Genomic DNA, 19590 nt, shown 5'->3' with positions numbered 1-19590 from the left:
AATAAATTAATAAAATAAAAAAATTTTTAAAAAGAAAAAAGTAATAAGATGCCACAGAGCTAATGGGGAGGCCAAGGGCTGTGGCAGGAGAGAGCTAGCTCAGATCAGGAAGGCCTGCAGAAGTGACATAGTCTGAGACCAACAGGTCAGAAGGGAGCAGGTATTCACAGCTTGGGGAGGAGAAGTTTGAACAGGATGTGGTCACTTGGAGGCCATTTCTGTGAACTCTCAGCATTGATTACTGTTGCCTGTCTATAATCAAGTACCCAATAGAAAAGAGGGAAGGAAAAACTGCTTCTTTTAGCTCAGGGTTTCGGGAGGATTTCAGACTATCACAGCAGGGAAAGGCTATCAGAGTATAGCATGGTGGGAGCACGTGCTGAAGACAACCTCACATCTAAAGCCAAGTGAGAGCAGGAGCCAGAGCCGGACAGCTGGGCCCAGAGCTGGACAGCTGGGCCCAGAGCCGGACAGCTGGGCCCACTCCTAAAGTTTTTGCACCCTTCAAAAGAGCGCCACCAGCAAGGGACCACACTGTCAAAGCATGAGCCTGTAGAGAACATCCCAACTAAACTGTAACATTTTCTAGATTTTTGCAAAACAGCATTGCATGTTGATTTTAGAAGAGGAAGATGTATGTGGCAAAAACGTGGCAAGGGGGTCCCTGTCAGCTTCAGGATGTGGTTATCCTTGGAGGGAGGAGGTGGAGACAGAAAGACGCTTTGTTTGGAATTTATAATTTTTATTTATTTGTAGGTGTGTGGATGTGCTGTGTGTGCAGTGTGTGTGTGTGCAGTGTGTGTGTGCTGAGTGTGTGTGTGTGTGCTGAGTGTGTGTGTGTGTGTGTGTGTGTGTGTGTGTGTGTGTGTGTGTGTGTGTGTGTGTGTATGTTACTCAGAGGACAGCTTTCCAATCTCCATTTGTGATCTGGGGATTAAACTCAGGGTGTCAGGCCCAGGGCCTAGTTCCTGCACCCACTGAATGACCTTCCTGTCCCAACTTGAGTGTTTTTTTTTTTTTTTTTTTTTTTCTGAAGCAAAAGGAAAGATCTGAGGTGAAAATGACTGTTGTGTACTTTGTTGGCTCTTGCCGTCGGCCACATTATCCTCTTACCATTTCTGAGTGTTTGAAATGCCCCACAGGTATGATTCTTGTAAGAATATGGAAAAGACATTCTGGGCATGGACCCAAGCTGGCCTGACTGCCCCTCAGAACAAGCTGCAGTGAAGTGAGGAGCAGAGAGGGGCTGGGTTAGTTACTTTGCTCCTTACTATGACAAAATACCTGGCATAAACAGCTAAACAAAAGGAAGTTTATTTTGGCTTACTGTCTTGAAGGTTCTAGTCCATAGTCTTTGGTTCCATTAATCCTGGGCCTGTGGTGAAGCAGAACATGGTAGTAGGAGCACGTGAAGGAGAGTGTTCACCTCATGGTGAACAGGAAGCAGAGAGCAAGGAAGTACCCCCTTTACAGTGCTCTCCAAGTGGATCTTCTTTCTGAAGTTCTCAGCAGCTCCTAACACAGCACCACCAGCCAGGGACCATGTGTCAGTGCAGGAGCCTGATGCGCATACTTCATATTCAAACAGGCCGAGGTCAATCAGACCGGTGGGCAGGGCTCAGTGTACAGGCCTGGAGGTTATGACCATAAAAGTGAATTTCACCAGAAGCTGAGTGGATAAAACCTGGAGGTGACATGAGTCACGTGGTCTGATTTGTTCTGCCATTCCGAGGAGATGGCGGAACACGAACATCGCTGTGCAGGGGCTTGTGATTGCTCTGCTCCACCAAGGCCTCAAGGAACTATTCTTGATCTAACACACATTTGCACAATCAGGAAATCTGTGATCTATGCTAATTATACCTCAGCTAAGCTGTGGAAATGTGGGAAAAGGAACATGTCACTATGAAGCCCAAAGAGACAAATGAAAAAAGACAGGTCTTCAAAAAGAATCACTAATATTGGAAGTGAAAAATATTAATCAAATGAAAGGTACTCATTAAAAAGGAAGCAAAGACATTGACATGGTGGTGAATGCCTGTAATTCCAGCACCCAGGAGGCTGATAGGAGGATTGAGAGTTCAAGACCAGCCTGGGCTACATAGTGAAGGTCTGTCTCAAAAAATTTTACAAACGAAAATGAAAACATTAAAAAAAAAAAAAAAAAAAAAACAAGTAAGAAAGGAACACTTGGGTAGATGGAAGAAACTGGAATAGACAATGAGACAATTAGTGAATCAGAATAGAGACAGTTTCTGAGAACTTTTCCTTGACACTTCTCTGGAAGACAGGGTAAACTATGACAAGGTAGTTAGAAGATGTGGGGGTTGAGAGGACAGTTCAGCCCTGCTCTTCTCTGCTCCCTGCGCCCTTACAAGCTCATACCCAACACCGCATAAACAGCAGAAAGGCGCAGGCATGTACGGTGGGGGTCCAGAGCTATTCTATGTTTATTTAATAGAAACTCTAACAGAAGAGAATAGAGAAAATGAGAGGTTGTACTAAAAAACATAAAAGCTGAGAATTTTCCAGAACTGAAACGTGGAAGTGCTCATTAAGTAGTGAAGAGAATTTCATAATCTTCCCTTCAAAAACACAATGGAAAATGATGTCACATATTGAACAAATGGAAAGAGTATGGACTGAGTATCTGCAAACGATCACAGTAGACTAGCAGGAGGTTGCTTGACTTGGGTCAGGAAAAAACCAGAGACAGGACTAGAGAAACCGACACACGTGCTGTCTGCTGTAGCTTCCTTTCTGAGTGCCTCTCTTTCTGCCTTAACCTTCAAACTTAAAAATCTGTATCAGAAATGTCGTTAGATGAGCCCTGCCCTCCAAAAAGAAAGTAAAGGATAGCCTAGAACTCCATGTCTCACTAGACCTCAATGTGCAGAATGATTTGGACACAACTCTATCCCAATCCCCAAGGGTCTTGACTATTTGAAGTCTGGGGAGAGGAGGAGCTCTTTCAGACCACAAGTGCCTGGGCCCAGGGATGACCTTCATCTCCTACAGACACAGCAAAGAGAGAAAAGGGCAGCTTCAGCTTTTGTCTTTCAGCCCGGTACCTGTAGGGAGTGGTGATGGCCCAGGATTCCGATTCCATCAGCACAGATGATAGGGATGTCACCATCTCCTCTAGGGGCTCTCAGAGAATGGAAATAGGTGGAGAGAAGATGGCAAAGATTCTTGACCCCAGTTGGGGTGACAGTGAGGACAGTGTAGAAGGACAGAGGGGAGACAGGTGAGTGAGGATGGAGCTGGGTTCTGGGCCTCAGGTAAGGAGCTCAGGCAAGTGAGAGCCTCCCCTCTTATCTGGTGCCCCATTCTAGACAGTCTCTCTGTTTTCCAGATCGTGGACAAGAACAACCGCTACAAGTCCATAGATGGGTCGGATGAGACCAAGGCCAACTGGATGAGGTGAGTCCCATCCCTGCCAGCTCCAGTGAACCTCGCCAGCCTCTGGGATGGGCCAAGGGAATGTCTTGGGCCTCCCGGCTCTCACCGCTCTCCAGGCTGCTCCAGAACTGCTGTTGGCAGAGTCTAAGAACTCAGAGGTTCTAGAGGAGAGCCTGTGGCCAGACCAGTGGGCTGCAGGAATCAGGCTGCAGGCATGGCTCCTGATAGAACTCCTGCAGAAGAGGAAAATGTCCCCAACCTAGAATGGACCAGTGACATTTTCTAGGGAAGACCCAGAAGTCATGTCATGGTTGTGTGGGAGTGAAGGCTGACATTTCCAGCTCCCTTTCCCATGGGGCTCATCAGCTTGATTGCTGACAAGCATGGCTCTATCCTGGCCCAGGAGTGTGTATCAGAAGAGCCCTCATAGTTTAGCCAGAGAGAGAAGAGAATTGTACAAGGGTCATTCCTCAGGTGGCCACACTGAGTTGGGATCCATTCTCAGAGCTGGCCTATGTGGTATGCGTGGGTCCTACAGGTGGGTACGTATTATGGGGAAGGTCAGTCTAGTACCAGTACCACTTGGTGGTCTCTATCTGGGTCACCAGTGGTGGCGATGGGGCATTTAGATCTGGTTGGGAGGAAAGGGAGGCCTTCAAGGACCCAGGGACCCAGCCACATCATGGGTCGGAGGCCCTGTCACTGTACAGTTCTGTGAGTCTCAGATTGGTGACTACTGAGGACTGATGGGAGGAGGTAGGGACAGCAAGGGGTGTCTCAGGCAATCTGAGCACATAAGAAGCTAGGTGAAAGTGGGAAGTCATGAAGCGGTCCCATGTGTCCCTCTCGGTGGCCTCACTGCCACCAGTGTGTCCTCAGAGCTGCAGCAGGCTTGCAGGGCAGTTTGGGTTCATCCTTATGTTAGGGGTGCAGCTGTTTCCCCTGCCCTGAACAGGTGCAGAATCAGCACCCACACATCACCTCCTCTTATACAAGAAGCTGACCAGCTCTCCCTGAAAGTGGCACAGGGAACTGGGCTTGACATCTTCTCCCTCTCCAGCCCTCCAGTGTCTCATATCCCTTGTGCTGAGCACCGCTTCCGATCCAATAAAGGCTGGACACTTGAGAGAAAGACAGTTCAGCCCTGCTCTCCTCTGCCCCCTGAGCCCTTACAAGCTCATACCTGGCACCACATAAATGGTAGGAAGGCAAAAGCATGTATGGTGAGGGACCAGATAGAGTAGGAAGGAACATTTGATATGGGCCTTCAGAGGAGCCAGGACTTTGTTGAGGACACCTGGAGCAAGTGGGCACAAGCCTTGCAGAAAGTCTGGCAATGGGCAGCACAGACCAGACCATGGCTGGGCCTTTGCATGGGTCACTGCAGTCAGGTCCAGCCAGCTGAAAGAGTGAATCTGATGCATCCTGGTGTCAGGCTTTTGTGCTGTCACGCACAAAGCTCCAGGAACTATGGCTTAGAGAGCTGACCTGCCCCCATGTTTCTTCTCATTTCTGAGCTTTTAGCTGGGGGAAAGGGCTGTCCTACAGCCCCTTAGAAGACGGTGCCTCACCTCAACCAATTCGTTGCTTAGCATGCCAGGGTTGCTGATGTAACTTGGTCGGGAATGGGTCTGGGGCATCACAATTTCACAAGCTCTTTATAGTGACTCTGATGTGGCCACTCAGGCTGGCGGCCATTGCTCTTTGCTGGAGGTCATGCCCCGGTGATGAACTGAGACCCAGAGCAGGGCTCATGTTCATGTTCATCTCATCCGTGGCAAAATGAGGCCTGGGGACCCATGTCTCTGGACCTGCAAGCCACAGTTCTTTCTGCTTATATACAAGGGACCTAGCAGAGCACGGCTGTTTGTGGCTGTGGGTGGGTGCAGTGGGCTGGAGTCTCCTTCCACCTTTATTAGCATGACTTTGTCCTGCTGGTACTAGCCTGTCCTGACCCCAGGTGGCTCCTGGATGGTCTTAGCTGCTGTGTCCTGACTGGGGAAGGTTCCAGGATCCAGTGTTTGTGTGTGGCTTTGCTTTTGGAAGCTATTGTTAATTTACAGACCCTCTTAGTTGTGTTGCCACTGGCCAGGGGCTTGGGTGTCATGTCATGGATCTACATCAATGACTTTATGAAATTAGTGCTGGGCCAGGCAAAGGGTAGGTATCTGCCTTTAGTGTTAACCTATGCAAGCTTCGTGTTATGTGTGCTCTGCGTGCAGTAATTCTCAAACAGAGGCACTTGCGACATGCGTGCCCTTGGCAGTGCTTTCAGACTTTCTAGATGGGCACAGCTTCATGCATGGGCACTCCTGACTTGTAGGGGTAAAAGGTAAGCATGTTATCGAACATTCCACACTGTACAGTAATCTTCTAGCACAGACTCTATGAATGCCCATGGGGCAAAATTAGGACCCTGCAGGCTTCACCCCAGTTATACTGAGGCTCCATGGTCCCCAAGGGTAGTCACAAATCTGTCTGAGTGCAAGGCCTCTGTCCTAGGCTGGGTACTGAAGCCCCCAGCTTTTCTTTATCTGATTATACTCTGTAGGCTAGGAGACCTGAGATATGAGGTTGGAGGAACTGCTGTGGTCATTCAGCAGTGGTCCCCCGCTGTGGTTTTGGAAGCATCCAGAGGTATGGGCTGGGATCGGAGTTTCCATCAGCACCCTGGTTCCTCCTGGGTAGAACTAGAGTTTCAAAGCTATAGTGAAATGGAGACAGAACCACAGTGTGGCAAGATTGACTTCCAAAGCCAGAGCAGTTGCAAGGTCAGGTTGAAGAGCCTCAGCAAAACCAAGGTTATCCTGGTGTCCTTCCAAGGGTACCGTGTGGGTGCTCATGGTGCCTCACACGGCAGCCACGCCATGAGGAGCTGCTGGTGGTGCCCCTGAGGGAGAAGAGCTTGTTCTCCTCTGCACACACACAGGGAGGTAGGGATGTGAGGGACCCTGGAACAAAGGAAACGAGCCACAGGTGACAGAATAAGCTTTCTGTGGCTGCAACATGATGGGCACCAGCAGCCAATGCCTCAGGCCACTGCAGTCTACTGTAGGCTACTTTTTTTTTTAGATTAACTTTTGATTTTTATGTTTATATATGTGTACACACACATGCATGCAGATGCCCACAGAAGCCAAAAAAGGGGGAGAAGGGAGGACAGATCCATTGGAGTTTGAATGACAAGCATTTGTGAATTACCTGATGTGGTTGCTGAGATCCGAACTCTAATCCTCAGAGAGAGCTGCAGTAAATGTTCTTAACCACTGAGTTGTTTCTCCAGTCCCTTAAGTTGCCAAAACTCTTGTACATAGATGGAACCCTTAGAAACTGGTGTGGTTGGCATCCCCACTGGGGATGGGGAAAACGAGGCAGCAAAGGTTGAATGAACTTAACTGCCTGGTGCTCTGGGCTAATGAGAGTTAGGGGTTAGCCCTGCCCTGCAGTCACTAGGCTTCTCCCACCTCCTTCCTGCCTTCCCTCTGAGGAGGGAGGGAGGGAAAGGCATCACTGTAGGAGGAGGGTGTGGTGGGGCCTAGGTGGCCCCAGGTGCTCCCTGGATTCCCAGATGAGACCTGTGATTAGAAAGGAGGAGGACCACACTCACTGACGGTCATTTACCCAATTATGCTTTGTGGGATATTCAACCCAAGGAACGTGTTGCCCCTGGCCGAGCGTAAGAGGAAGCCTAAGTTCTCCAAGGAGGAGCTGGACATTCTGGTTACAGAGGTGACCCACCATGAAGCGGTTCTCTTTGGGAGAGAGACCATGCGACTGTCCCATGCCGACAGGGACAAGATTTGGGAAGGCATAGCTCGGAAAGTCACCTCCGTCAGCCAGGTCCCCCGCTCCATCAAGGACATTAAGCACAGATGGGATGACATGAAGCGCAGGACCAAGGACAAGCTGGCCTTCATGCAGCAGTCACTGTCAGGCCCAGGGATCGAGGGCCACACCCATCCCGTTATGCTCACTGCCCACGAGAGGGTCATCAAGTCAGCACTGCTCACTGCCAGGGCTGGGCATGGCTTCCCCAGAGCAGAACTGGATGGTACCAACAGCCCTTCTACCAGCTGTGAGTATCCCTGCCTGTCCACGGCTTGAGTGTGGGGGTATTGCTTCCTTATATGCACCCCTTCCCTTTCTAGCCCTCAGCCCTCCCAGTCTCACTCATTCTTTCCATGCCCCTCTTTTTCTTCTGTCCCTGCTACCACTTCTTGTGCGTCCATTCTGTGCCAGAAGCTGCCCTGGGAGCAGGAAGGACAGAGCCGCATCCAAAACCTACACAGACACAAGCTTCAGATGTATCCAGCCTGTGGCCTCAGGGCTGCATGCACATAGCTACGAAGGTGGCCTAACCCAGATCATAAGCTTGTTTTTCAAACCTTACAATTTTAGTTATTTGTTTGTTGGGTACCTGGGGCAGGGACTTTGTTGGTAACCTTGTTGTGTTGCAGTGTCAACCAGTTAGACATGCCTGCTTGAATTAAGATTATTGCTTACCTTAGAGGAAGGATAAGTAAGGGCTGACCCCATCCAGGGCATCCCAGTCTTAGCTGTGTGTGATCTCCACAGCCCACACTGGGTCTGCTGCTATGCAGCCAGTGGGGCCCAGTGTCTTCATCTGTATTGGATCTGCAAAGCACATGGCAAGCTGTAGAAAAGACCAGGCCAAGCCTGGCTGAGGAAGAGGTTTGAAGGGCGAGGAAGAGTTAACCAGGCCTGGTGCGAGGCGCAGAGGACAGGAGGGGAGGGGAGGGCGAGTAGGCTGGGAACAGCATGTACAAGGCCCACATCAGGAAGGCGCTTGGCACGTTCCAGGAACTGCAGAAGCCAGGGAAGCCCCAGCGTAGCCGGCAGGGGGAGGGGCACCACCACAGCAGCCAAGTGGCAGAGCTGGGCCAGGGAAAGACCTTTCTCCACAATTGCCTGGTCACTCTGTCGGCCTAGTCCTCTACTCTCCAGTCTTCTGCGCTTGATCTACTTCTCTTCAGTCCATTCATCTTGGTGCTCACCTGAGACTGGCTAGGCTCCCTCCCCCATTCTCTTCAGAATCCTCTGTCCCATCCTTTCTGTTCCCGCCCCCGCCTGCTGCCTCCCCCAACCCCCACCCCCGGCCTCCCCGCCCCGGCCCCTCCCCCACTACCTCCACCCCGACCCCCCACCCCCGGGTTGTCCCGTCTTCTTGCTTCCAGGGACTTTAGCATTGCCTTTCTAGTTGCAGTTCACCAGAAGGGGGAGCCATCCGAGTCCCTTCCTGAAGGACTCCACCCCTCCCCTCCCGCCTCTTACACACCCACACCCGCTCCCCCATCTGCTGTCCTCAAAGGAGGCTGTGAGCAGGTCAGGAGGATTCTGTGAGGCGGTGGGGTCCAGCACTCAGCCAGTGGGAAGGTGGTTCACAGTGTGCCTTCCTCCCTGGCGCTGTGCCGTGGGGATCTGCTCATTTCCTGTTTGGCTGAGGCCCCTGACAGGTGGCCACTCACAAAGTAAGCCTCAAGAGCAGCAAAGAATTGTTCATGATGAGGCAGACTTCCTTGTTAGGCAGCTGAGGAAAACAACCTTCCAAAAAACAGAAGTGGCCCTGAGACATCAGAACCAGACCTCAGCCTGGATCTGCCAGGGTTTGCTGAAGCTTCCAGGGCAGGCAGCATCCAGAAAAGCCTATTTCCTGAATCCTGCCCTGTTTACTCATCCATCTCCTAGAGATCTAAGATGATGAGGTTAGCAGAGGTAGCCTGGGCTACAAGATTCCCCACATCTACTAACTGCCAGCAGCTTTAGAGTGGCTGGGGCCTTGGTGGCCTGAGAGCTTGGAAAAGGATAAATGACAGCTCGGGGTGTTCCTTCCCACCTCTCTGGCATCCCAGGAGGATGGCTGATGCTTACTGAGCATGCCCAGGAAGCAGTAGGCTTTGACTGTGCCAACCCTCTGAGACCCCAGCGATCTCTGTAATCAAGCACTCATGGGTGGGCCATGATGTGCCCGACCTCACAGCCCACCTCAGGGGACAGCGGGACTGGTGGCTTGTCCCACATAAGCCTGCACCAGCCCTTCCCTCCTATCTTCCACTATTTGCCATCCCCCTGGAGTAGTTTTTAAGTTAGGATTCCAGCAAGCCACAGGGTGCCCCCCCCCCCAAGCAGCTTTGAAAGCGCCTCCCTTGTGGAGACTGGAGCTCACAGGAGAGCAGCTTAGAACCTCTCACAGGGTGTAAGTCCTTTCAGTTCTGCAATACACTGTAGGATCTGGGATCTCAGAGCCCAGCTGACAGCCCAGCCACGGACCCCAGGGGTTCAGCAGGGCAGTTGTTCCTTTGAAGTGAAATGCAGTCATATCATCAAGGTTATGAGCCCTTAGATTGGCATGGCTGCCACTAGAACTGCAGTCTCCCAAGTCCTTGGACTGGCCTCCATCCCTAGAATGTAGCTGCTTCCATAGAAAGCAGCTCCTGCTCACCCTCACCCAATGCTTGGCCTACACACCCCAGGGACTTAGGAACTGGTGTTTTCTTGTAGGCGGTACCAGTGTAGGCCGAGGGGTGGCAGGGGGTGAGGCCATGACCAGGGATGCCCTTTCCTTCCTTTTGTAATCATCTGCTCTTCTCTCCTTGTATGCCCCAAGATGACGAAGATGATGAGGCTCCTGGGCCCTCACGGCAGCCTCTTCAGATGCCTCTACTATGTTCTCCAGAGGAAGAGGCCCACCTGGCTGGGCCCACGCTGCTCTGTTCATCTTCCTCAGACCGGTCCGAGATGTTGGGCCCTAAGCCAGAGGTCCTGTCCCATCCCTCACCCCAGGCCCAGGCCTGCAGGACCCCAGAGCCACATCCCAGCTCACCTACCATGGGCCTGGACTGGCATCTCCTCCATGCCCATGCCCACCAGACTGGAACGTTCCAGCAGTTCTGCCAGGAGCTGGTGACTGTGCACCAGGACATGGCCGACAGCATGCATGTCATCAGCCAGGCTATGGCAGAGCTGAACAGCCGCATTGGTCAGATGTGTGAGACGCTGATGGAGATCCGGGATGCAGTTCAGGCATCTCAGCACGGAGCAGAAGGGGCAGCCCCCATGAACTCTACTTCCCAGGCTCAGGCACCCCTGCCAGAGCCTACACCAACTCCCCCAGAACCAGCCCCAACACGGACTACCAGGCCTCGGAAGAGAAAACACAATTTCTAAGCTGGCCAGTTTGCACATGGAGGAGCGATAGCAGTGGTGTCTGGCTTTGAGATGGAGGAGTGTCTTGGGTCCAGAAAAAAGACTGATGACCCTGGGGGCACAGTCATCTCCTCACCTGGTGTTGTCCAGCTTCCCGTGCTGTAACAGAGCACATCCCTTTATCTCAGGAAGATGCTCAAGACACAAGAGAAGCTGCCTGCTTGATGCTTGCTTGGCCTAGAGAGTTGCTCGCCTCATGGCCTGTATCCTGTATCCTGTGGAGCAGGCCTTGCCGGGGCTGGGGGCAGCATCCGACAGAATCTTGCTTCCAACTCAGGGCTGCAGCAGAGCTGACCTCTCAGGTCCTGATTCTGCCGGTTCCCAGGTGGTGCTGCCTGTGGGTGGGCGGGGCTAACTCGGCCGGGTGGGTGGGGCCCAGCCTAGACCTGTGCTTGCCCTGCATTGCTCAGCTGCTGTGCTTGCCTTTTGTGTAAGGAAGGGGGCTGCTGAGAGGGAAGAGACTACTTTGCATTCTTAGCACACTGTAAGCTTTTCCCCAAGCCTGTACATGGCAGGCCATCTCAGGGAGCTTTCTGAACAGTGTGGAGGCAACCAAGTCCGTCTTTACGATCACTGATTACTGGCCATTCCAATTTTTGCCACATATCTCAGGGGTCAGAAATGACACAGCCATGTAGTGGGGACCAGGACTGTGGACCTGGCCAGCTTTCTTCAGGAAGCCAGATATGAAGTGCTTATAGACGGGGATCTTGCCCCTTACCTCTGCCTCAGTTCCTACAGTTGGAAGAGGGAACAAGAACAACACGGAGATGAGTCTGCTACCCTGCCATGGCCCGGAGTCTCACAGGTGGTGATGGGGAGGTCCAGAGCCCAGGCTTCAGGAACCAGCAGGCAGACTGTCCATTTCCTGCCTCCTAATAAGGCCAGAGCCCAATAAGGCTGTATCTGGTCTGCCTCCCAGCATGCCTTGCCTCTGCTTGCTTGGGCTGTATATTCACTTAGCCATACACACTTCCAGCTTTGTGTTTTGCTTAGGGGGCGTGGTCAGAGAGCTGAGTTCTTATTGTTAGGGAGGGAGACTAAGGCATAAGCTTAACTGACCTAGGTGCAGCTTTGTCCTCGCTCCCTGGCCTGAGGCTGATCCTGGCAGACCTTTTGCATCCTCCCCTCTCCCTCTAAGAGACTAAGTGGGCCTGGAAGCCTATTGGACCCAGTGCCCATGAGGCTGTTGCTAGAGCTGTTTATAAACACACACCACGCTTTGTCCTACATGAGGCAAATGGATGGATGGCACCTGCCCTGTCCCTGGGTCCTAGGCCCTGGGCTCCATAGCCTCAATTTGTGGTTCTTTGGGGGTTCCTGCCCCCTCAAAGTGAGCATTGTCTTATCCAGTAATAGTCTAGTGCCCGGAATTGCCCTGCTGTCCATGCTGGAACCCAAGATGGCCTTCTCGAATATTTTTGTTAAGATGGCAATAAAAACAAAATGGATGTCACACTTTGAACACAGCCAGGCTCCAGGATCTTTTTTTTTTTTTTTTTTTTTTTTTTTTTTTTTGGTGTGTATTTTCTTTCTTCCCAAAGAAACCCACAAGCTTCCAGGGCAGGGATTAGTTGCTTTAGGGAAAGTGTGTAGGGAAGAGGGTTGGCAGGGACTTACAGGACAAAGGCAGCTGAGCATCCACGGATACCAGATCAACTGTACTTTATTTTCCTGCACATTGAAAGTGACATAGTGCTCAGTGAATTTAACCTTATGCTCCTCGAAAGTGTTAGGGTCTCTAGGGGAAAATAATTTCTTGCTGGAGACTTGAGAGGCTCCTGGCTATCCATTAGGAGCCATCCTGGCACACATCTTTATAGTGGCTGCATCCCCACTGATCTTTGTATGCCTGTGAAAGGCAGGGCTCTGCCAGCCAAGACCCAAGCCTCCTCAGAGGAACCAGAGTGTGTCCACCACAGAGCAGTCTTACTTACCTGGCTTGCCTCTCTCTAGTCTTGGAGAGAGCTTCCCTGAGGCAGGAATCCCCCAAATTCTAGCCTGTAAAGTCCTTTAGTTTTGTAGTTTCGTAGCTACCTTTGACTTTGGGATCCAGATCATTCTCTTAAGTTCCTGGCCAAAATGCATGACCTTGGAAATCAAGATTGCAAATTGCAGGGGATGCAGAGACCCCGTGTAGCTGGCCTGGCTCTCCTCTGACTTCCAAGATTGGTGTGACTGGTTGGCCTCTGCTTCTGTTCTTGGCAAAGAAGAGGCCAAATTAAAGTCTGTATACTGGAAGCAAGGTCAGAGTCCAAGGGACAGTGGTCAGTTCGAGATGAAAATGATTTCCGTTTTGGTTTCTTGGTGGCAGCAGGGACCAAGATGTCAGAATATTCAATGGGAAGAGGAAATGAATGGGAAGCCTGTGCCAGCTTCCCAAAGGGAAGCCTTGAAAGGAAGTCCATAGCACATGGGGGTGGTGTTTTACAGAGTCTGAGTGACTGCCTGGATTTGGGTACCAGAGAGCTAAGCCAGTGACATCACAGGGCCTAGGGTCTTCTTGTCTAGCCATCCCATTTCTGCCTCCCTGGGCAACTTCCTTTCTGTTGGAAAGCTGTGTTGGCCAAGCCAGGCTTTTGTTGGTTCCATTAAACAAAGTGGAATTTTCTTCCTTGAGTCGGAACCCATAGTCATTTCCTGACCTAGCTAGAAAATATGGTATACTAGATAAGACTCCGTGGGCGAGGCCTGAGAGTTGTCTCCTGTGCTTATCTGTCTAGTAGCCAAGGCCAGTGAGGAGACAGGACAGAAAACAATGCGTTATCTTCTAAAAAGATTCAGTCCAGGATCCCTGCCCTCCCCCTACTGTCAATCACCTTTCAATGACTTCTAGGGTGCCTGAGTCTGAACCGCCAGACATGAACTCTGTCTCTACAGGGCAGCCTGGACCAGGCATTTCCCATTCTGTTCTGTACTCCCCACAAGGGAGTGAGTGGGGAACTCAGACCCTCTTGCAGACAGCTGAGCTTTATCACAAGGAAGAACAAGATCGGTCCTGGAAACTTTGGGGTCCTTGGCCATGTGACACAGGACAGTATTTCATAAGAATGAAGACAACAGGGTTCTGAGAATGGTCTAAGCCATTGAGCGTTACCACTTTAAAGAGAAGGGAACTAATTAGAGGCGATGGGTACTGGGTCTTAGTCGGATGCAGCTAACTTTCTCTTGAAAGTTCTGTCACATAAACACATCTTGTTGGGGGGGAGGAAGGACTGGGTGGCTGTGACTCACCCACAGTTGCCATATGTATCTCATTTCAAAAGCCAAGTTTTAAAACAACCAAATGCAAGATGCTCAACACATTTTGATCTGATGCTGAAAATACTTTGTGATCTGGATCAAGACTGAGGGTGCTGTCTCTCCCCGAATGCCTGCTCTTGTTGGGTTGAAGGACACTGTGGATGGGGGTGGGGTGCAAAGGGAAATGGATGCAGATCATTTGAAAAGTTTAGAACCATTCCAGACCTTGCTGTTTTGAATCAACAGACATGACTTGTTCCTCGTCTACCTTTTTCTCTGGCATTTAGTATTTGATGGCTGGCCAGAAACTGGAAGGGGAAAGGGAGATGGTTCTGTGGTGTGTTCTGTGAGCCCAGTGATTCCCAAAAGAATACAGGAATGGGATTTCTGCCTTCTGGATGTGTCTGGAACAAGAAAGCTTGGAGCTACATTCACTCTGTGCCCTGCTGACCGTTAGTTGGTTGTTTTGGGGACACCAATCTCAGACTTCTGCTAATTTGGAAACTTGGAATTATTTGGCACATGCAGAGGAAACCTCAGGAGCAGGGTTGAGGCTGATCCTTTGAGCAGAGACATGAGGCTGACTGAGAATCTTGCAGTCTTGGGGTCCTGTCTTTTGCCTTAGCTGATGGTGTTGTGGCTAGGTGTATAGAGATTCCCATGAGATTTTCACTGTTCATGGGGGCTCTCATACTGATGGGAACACAGGTGTGCGGAGGCTAAGGTCCTGGCCGAGATGTCTGGCCCAGGGTTGTAAGCACTACTGATCTTGTACAGATTGGAGCTATTGGCTCTTCCACTGGTTTAGTCTTCATCCCTCCAGCCTATGACACATTCTGTCACCAGAATGGACTGTTGCCTGGGCTGCAGGGGATGTGTTTGTAAGGTGCCAGCTAAATCAAACTGGGTCTGCAGGGACCTATCCAGATAAAGCAGGGTGGGGTACATGTGAGGACTGCAGGCACTGCCCTGGGGTGGAAAGGTCTCCACTGTAAATTCTTGGAACTGCTAGCCCCATTGTCCTCTTGCAAAGGAACTGACTGACATCTCTGCCTGTGGGAGAGAAAAGTAGCACAGACTTTACTGGGGGAAACATGGAAGGTATAGACAGTTCCAGAGGTGATCCGCCCAGAACAACGGTCATGATCCATACACGGGTATGTTTACTTCAGGTTGCCCTGCTGAGCAAATGCATTGTTGGAGCACAGTGTAAATGGCTTTGGCTCCAAGCCGCCTCACTCTGCATCACAGCAGCATGGTTTTGGAGCTGGGTAAGGTGATACTAGGAAGTTGGAAGCGCCATTTGAAGGAACTGGGGTGTGGGATGTGGTTTCTGAGTTGGGCATTGCTGAGTTGGCGTTTTCCAAGCCCACAAGGAGGCCATGAGTTGTAGTTTGGGGGTGGGGGGGAATGTAGGCCACAAAGTCGCATTCCCCATCAAGCAGCTACGGCAATGCTCTGAGTCTCTCTGAGCCTTTCTGTCCTCATCTTAAGCCATTTAGATGAAGCAGGTTTTGACGATCTTCTGTTACCTCTCAGTTACCTTTCTCCTTTGTCCTCATTGGGCCAGCTGTAAAGCTGCTGCTCATTAACACTGAGCCATCATTGGTTACTCTCAGAGGGTGAGAGTTATTTCTGCTAGCCTAGTAAAACATGGAACTAGCCCAAAGCTTCCCCCTGCCCTAACTGCCATCAGAGGCCTGAGGCTGAAAGTCAATGAAAGTGGAGCTAGAGCAATGGCTCCACACTTAAGAACACTGGCTGCTCTTTCATAGGACCCAGGCTTGATTCCCAGCACCCACATGGTGACTCACAGCCATCTGTGATTCCAGTTCCATGGGATCTGATGCCCTCTTCTGGCCTCTGGGAGGACTATATTCATACGGTACACAGACCTACATACAGGCAAAACACACAAAATATTAAAATACTTTTTAAGAAAGATCAATAAAGAGAGGAAGGGGACAGCCACCTGCTGTTGAGTCTAGTGTTGACTGTAACCCACAAGGTTGGCAGGGCAGATATCATTGCCAGTCTCGGGCAAGCAGTTTTTTAAGGTCCAGAGAACTTGCTAGATGTGATGCAGAATAGAGATGTAGGTAGGAGGACCAACTCTAGTTAACTGCCTCTAGGTGAAACAGCAGTTCTCCTTATATGCTCACATACCTTAGCCACTTGTGCCCTACACTAAAGACACTCAACCAGGCGTGGCCCATGGTACTCACCTGTCCCCTCCCCACTAGGTACGTGGTCATTTCCCGGGAGGAGAGGGAGCAGAACCTCCTGGCATTCCAGCACAGCGAGCGCATCTACTTCCGGGCATGCCGAGACATCCGGCCTGGAGAACGGCTGCGGGTCTGGTACAGCGAGGACTACATGAAGCGCCTGCACAGCATGTCCCAGGAAACCATCCACCGCAACCTGGCCCGTGGTGAGTATGGGCATGGGCAGGAGTGTGCCCTCAGGGCCAGAGCCACGCCCACAAAGCTAAATCCATTGGACTGGGTCAGTACTGGTTGTTAAAGGACACACCCACTAAGCTAAGGTCATGCCTACAGGCCCAAGATCATGCCTACATGGCTAAAGCCATGCCCACCAGGGAGGGTCACCCCACTGTGAGCCACAGAAGCTCAGAAATCTCCTCTGGGAACCTTCCAAACAAACCAGTGAGGAATGCAATATTTAGCAGAACCAAGAACCAGGGCAGGCCAGACCTTAACACAGCAAACCCGTGGCCACCCTAGGGAATTCATTCTCTTCCCTAGGAGACAGTCCTGAGAGATCAGCAAATCCCAGCCAAGTAAATCAGTTGAGTGAACACCAGTCCTGTTCCCCCAACTCTAGCTGATGAGAAGACACTCAATACCTAAATAGATATAATTCCTATGCGCTAGCTAGGTTTCTTACACATTGCCATGTGATCACAGTAACGGGCACTAACTCACCAAGATGCTCTGAGAATCTGTGGAGCAATGTGCTTACCACCGTTAGTGCAATCTCTACCTCAAGCATCATTAAGTCCTTCATGTAAAACTCTAGTCTGGTGACTCCTGTGGCATCAGCCTCACCATCATTCAGATGTCCAACCTGAGCATTACAGAAATTCAGTGGCTTACCCGGGGTCACATGACTAATGAAGCCAGAGCTAGGATTCCAATTTGAGGTATCTCATGTGAGGATCTAAGGTTTTGTTTTTGTTTCTTTTTTAAGATTTTATTTATTTATTTTACATATGAGTGCTCCATCTGCATATACACCTGTATGCTGGAAGAAGGCATTAGATTCCAGAAAAATGGTTATGACCACCATGTGGTTGCTGGGGATTGAACTCAGACAGTGCTAACCAACAGTGGCCACCAGACCAAGCCAGCCTCGGTATTGCTGATTTTGTTCCTGGCAGATGATATGTGTATCCAGATGATACACAGCAAGAAAGAATGGTTCCCACCCAAAGAAGGCTAAAGGGCTTGGGAAGATGGGCTCAGGCTAGGGTCCCGGGTGGTTTGGGTTATCCATCCAGGCTTCATTGGAATGAACCATTTCAAAGGAGCTTGAGCCATGGCCTGCCTCTGGCCCTCTACCTCCTCATGCCATCCTCAGCCTGGCCAGGGTCAACTGGTGCACACAGGTCCCTCTTTTGAGAGCACCACCTTTGCACAGAAGCCACTCATCTGCACACCCAGAGTCCATTTAGTCCTCAGCTAGGGCCACGCCCAAACCCTTCCACACCATCTTTTTAGCTACCTCTTTGCTGGAGATAGTCTTGTTTAGAAGATGGGTGGAGGAAATGGAAGCAGGTGACTAGTTGAAATGAAGCTGACTTGGAAGACAAAACAGAACAGGCCTTTGGGTGCCCAGAAAACCATGTGGCTTAGTCAAAAGCATCTGGCAATCGTGGGAGAGGTGAGAAACCTGAGGGTCAGCTCATCTCCTGTCTCCTTTGGAACTGAGCTTGGGCCACGCTGCTTCCATCGGAAAGGTATCCCTCTGTGATGAGGGCTGTCCACCATTTGACCTCTTCCCAAAACTCCAGAAGTGTTCCTCGGACCTCGGCTGCATCGATAAAAGTGGAAGTAAATGAAAACAGCCAGGGGGTTTCCCGAAGAATCACACTATCCAAAGAAAAGAAAACCAAGGGAAGTCACAGCTGCAGCACTGGTTTCCTCACTTTCCCACCATCTTGGATTCTTCTGGAACATTTCTTCCCATTTCTTCTCCAAAGCACCTCTACCTGCATCATCCTCAGAAAGTCCTGAGACCCCAGGAACAGCTCAGAGAGAGGAGTGAGTTTGGGGGGGATGAAGGCTCACAGGAGGCTTGAAAAGAGAGAGCAAGCCTTAGGAGTTATAGGAAGAAGGTATGCATGACCAGGCTGGACTGGAGGGTACAGGAGAAAGCCAACAAGCACAGTGGGCCAGCTGGAGCCATGATGAAAGTGGTCCTTGAGAGTGACCGTGGGGCTTGGTAGCTGATCGATGTATATTAGATGCTAGGTACCAAGTCCAGGGCCTTTAAGTGTCTTGGATGGCCTGTCAGCCCTGCTCAGAAAGGTCCCCTTTGCCCAGTCACTTAAGGTATTATAGGTTAGCATGTATGTATGCCCCCCTCCCGTGTGTGTGTGTGTGTGTGTGTGTGTGTGTGTGTGTGTGTGTGTGTGTGTGTGCAGATGCATGCATGTATGAGTGCATTTTCAAACCAGATGTCAATCTCAAGTGTCACTCCTCAAGAATCATTCTCTTTGCTTTTTGAGACAACTCTCACTGACCTGGAACATGCCAAATTGGCTAGGCTGGCTGGCCAGTGCGCCCCAGGGATCTACGCATTTCTGCCTTCTGAGCACTGGAATTACAAGTAACCATTCCTGGTTAATTTTTTAAGTGTGACTTCTGGGAATTGAACTCAGGCCCTCATACTTGCAAAGCAAACACTTTACCAGCTGAGCCATCTCCTTGGGCCTCATTCTGCTTTGTGAGATCTCATGTATCTCAGGCTGGCCTTGAATTCTATACGTAGCTAAAGCTAGCTTTGAACTCCAGAGCCTCATGCCTCCACCTTCCAAGCACTGGAATTACTGGTAGGCACCATGTACCTGGCTTTTAGAGAGCAGGGCTCCTTCATGATGGGAGGCTGTCTAATCAGGTCATAGGTATCGCCATTGTTGTGGAAGAGTGTTGTTTGGAGTCCAGAGCTTCTGCAGATAGTGTAAATTATTCCTTCATGGTTATCTTTGAAGGATAGGCGTCAACACACTTAGGTGATCTATGTGATTTGTATGGAGATATTTTCTTTGCTTTGGTTTTATCCCTGAATGTCATGGAGGATTTGGAATAGAATTCATGGTGACCTTTATTAAAGGTCATCTTTGGACCAGGGGGGGGTTTACGGGAAAGCCACAAGTCCAGAAGGGTTTTCTGCTCATCCTAGGAAATATGTATGATTGTATCTGTGATCACAGAGACAATGGAAGTCGGCCATGATTGTCACCCTGACTTCCCAGCATGCTCAGCTATCTGATGTCTGAGGAGTCCGTGAGGAGGTGAAAGGACACCTCTGATTTCAGAGGTTCAACTTGGCGAGCACCAAGCTGTTTTGTGATGCTAGCATAACATTTTATTTTATTTATGTATAGTGTATATGGGTGTTTTGTCTACATGTATGTCAGTGTACCATGTGTGTGCCTGGTGCCCTTTGAGGCCAGAAGAGGATGTCTCCTGGGTACCC

The 19590-nt window shown here is 50.5% G+C and overlaps 1 protein-coding gene across 5 annotated transcripts in view; it reads left to right on the top strand.

Annotated features, from left to right (window-relative positions):
* Prdm11 (PR/SET domain 11) overlaps positions 1-19590 on the top strand; it is a 72266-nt gene that overhangs the window by 46418 nt on the left and 6258 nt on the right. For 4 of the 5 annotated variants that reach the window (XM_051144189.1, XM_051144190.1, XM_051144187.1 and 1 more), the window contains exons 5-6: positions 3356-3423; positions 16113-16300. In XM_051144189.1, coding sequence (XP_051000146.1) covers positions 3356-3423; positions 16113-16300 — 256 coding nt within the window. Of the gene's footprint in view, positions 1-3355; positions 3424-7055; positions 7478-10027; positions 11338-16112; positions 16301-19590 lie in introns of those variants that run through there. The other variant, XM_051144191.1, reaches the window with a different exon arrangement.

This window comes from Acomys russatus, chromosome 4 (assembly GCF_903995435.1).
Source record: "Acomys russatus chromosome 4, mAcoRus1.1, whole genome shotgun sequence".
In the NCBI taxonomy this organism is placed as follows: Eukaryota; Metazoa; Chordata; class Mammalia; order Rodentia; family Muridae; genus Acomys; species Acomys russatus.
The sequence above is the reverse complement of the archived record's forward strand: the minus strand, read 5'-3'. Positions and strand labels throughout refer to the sequence as shown.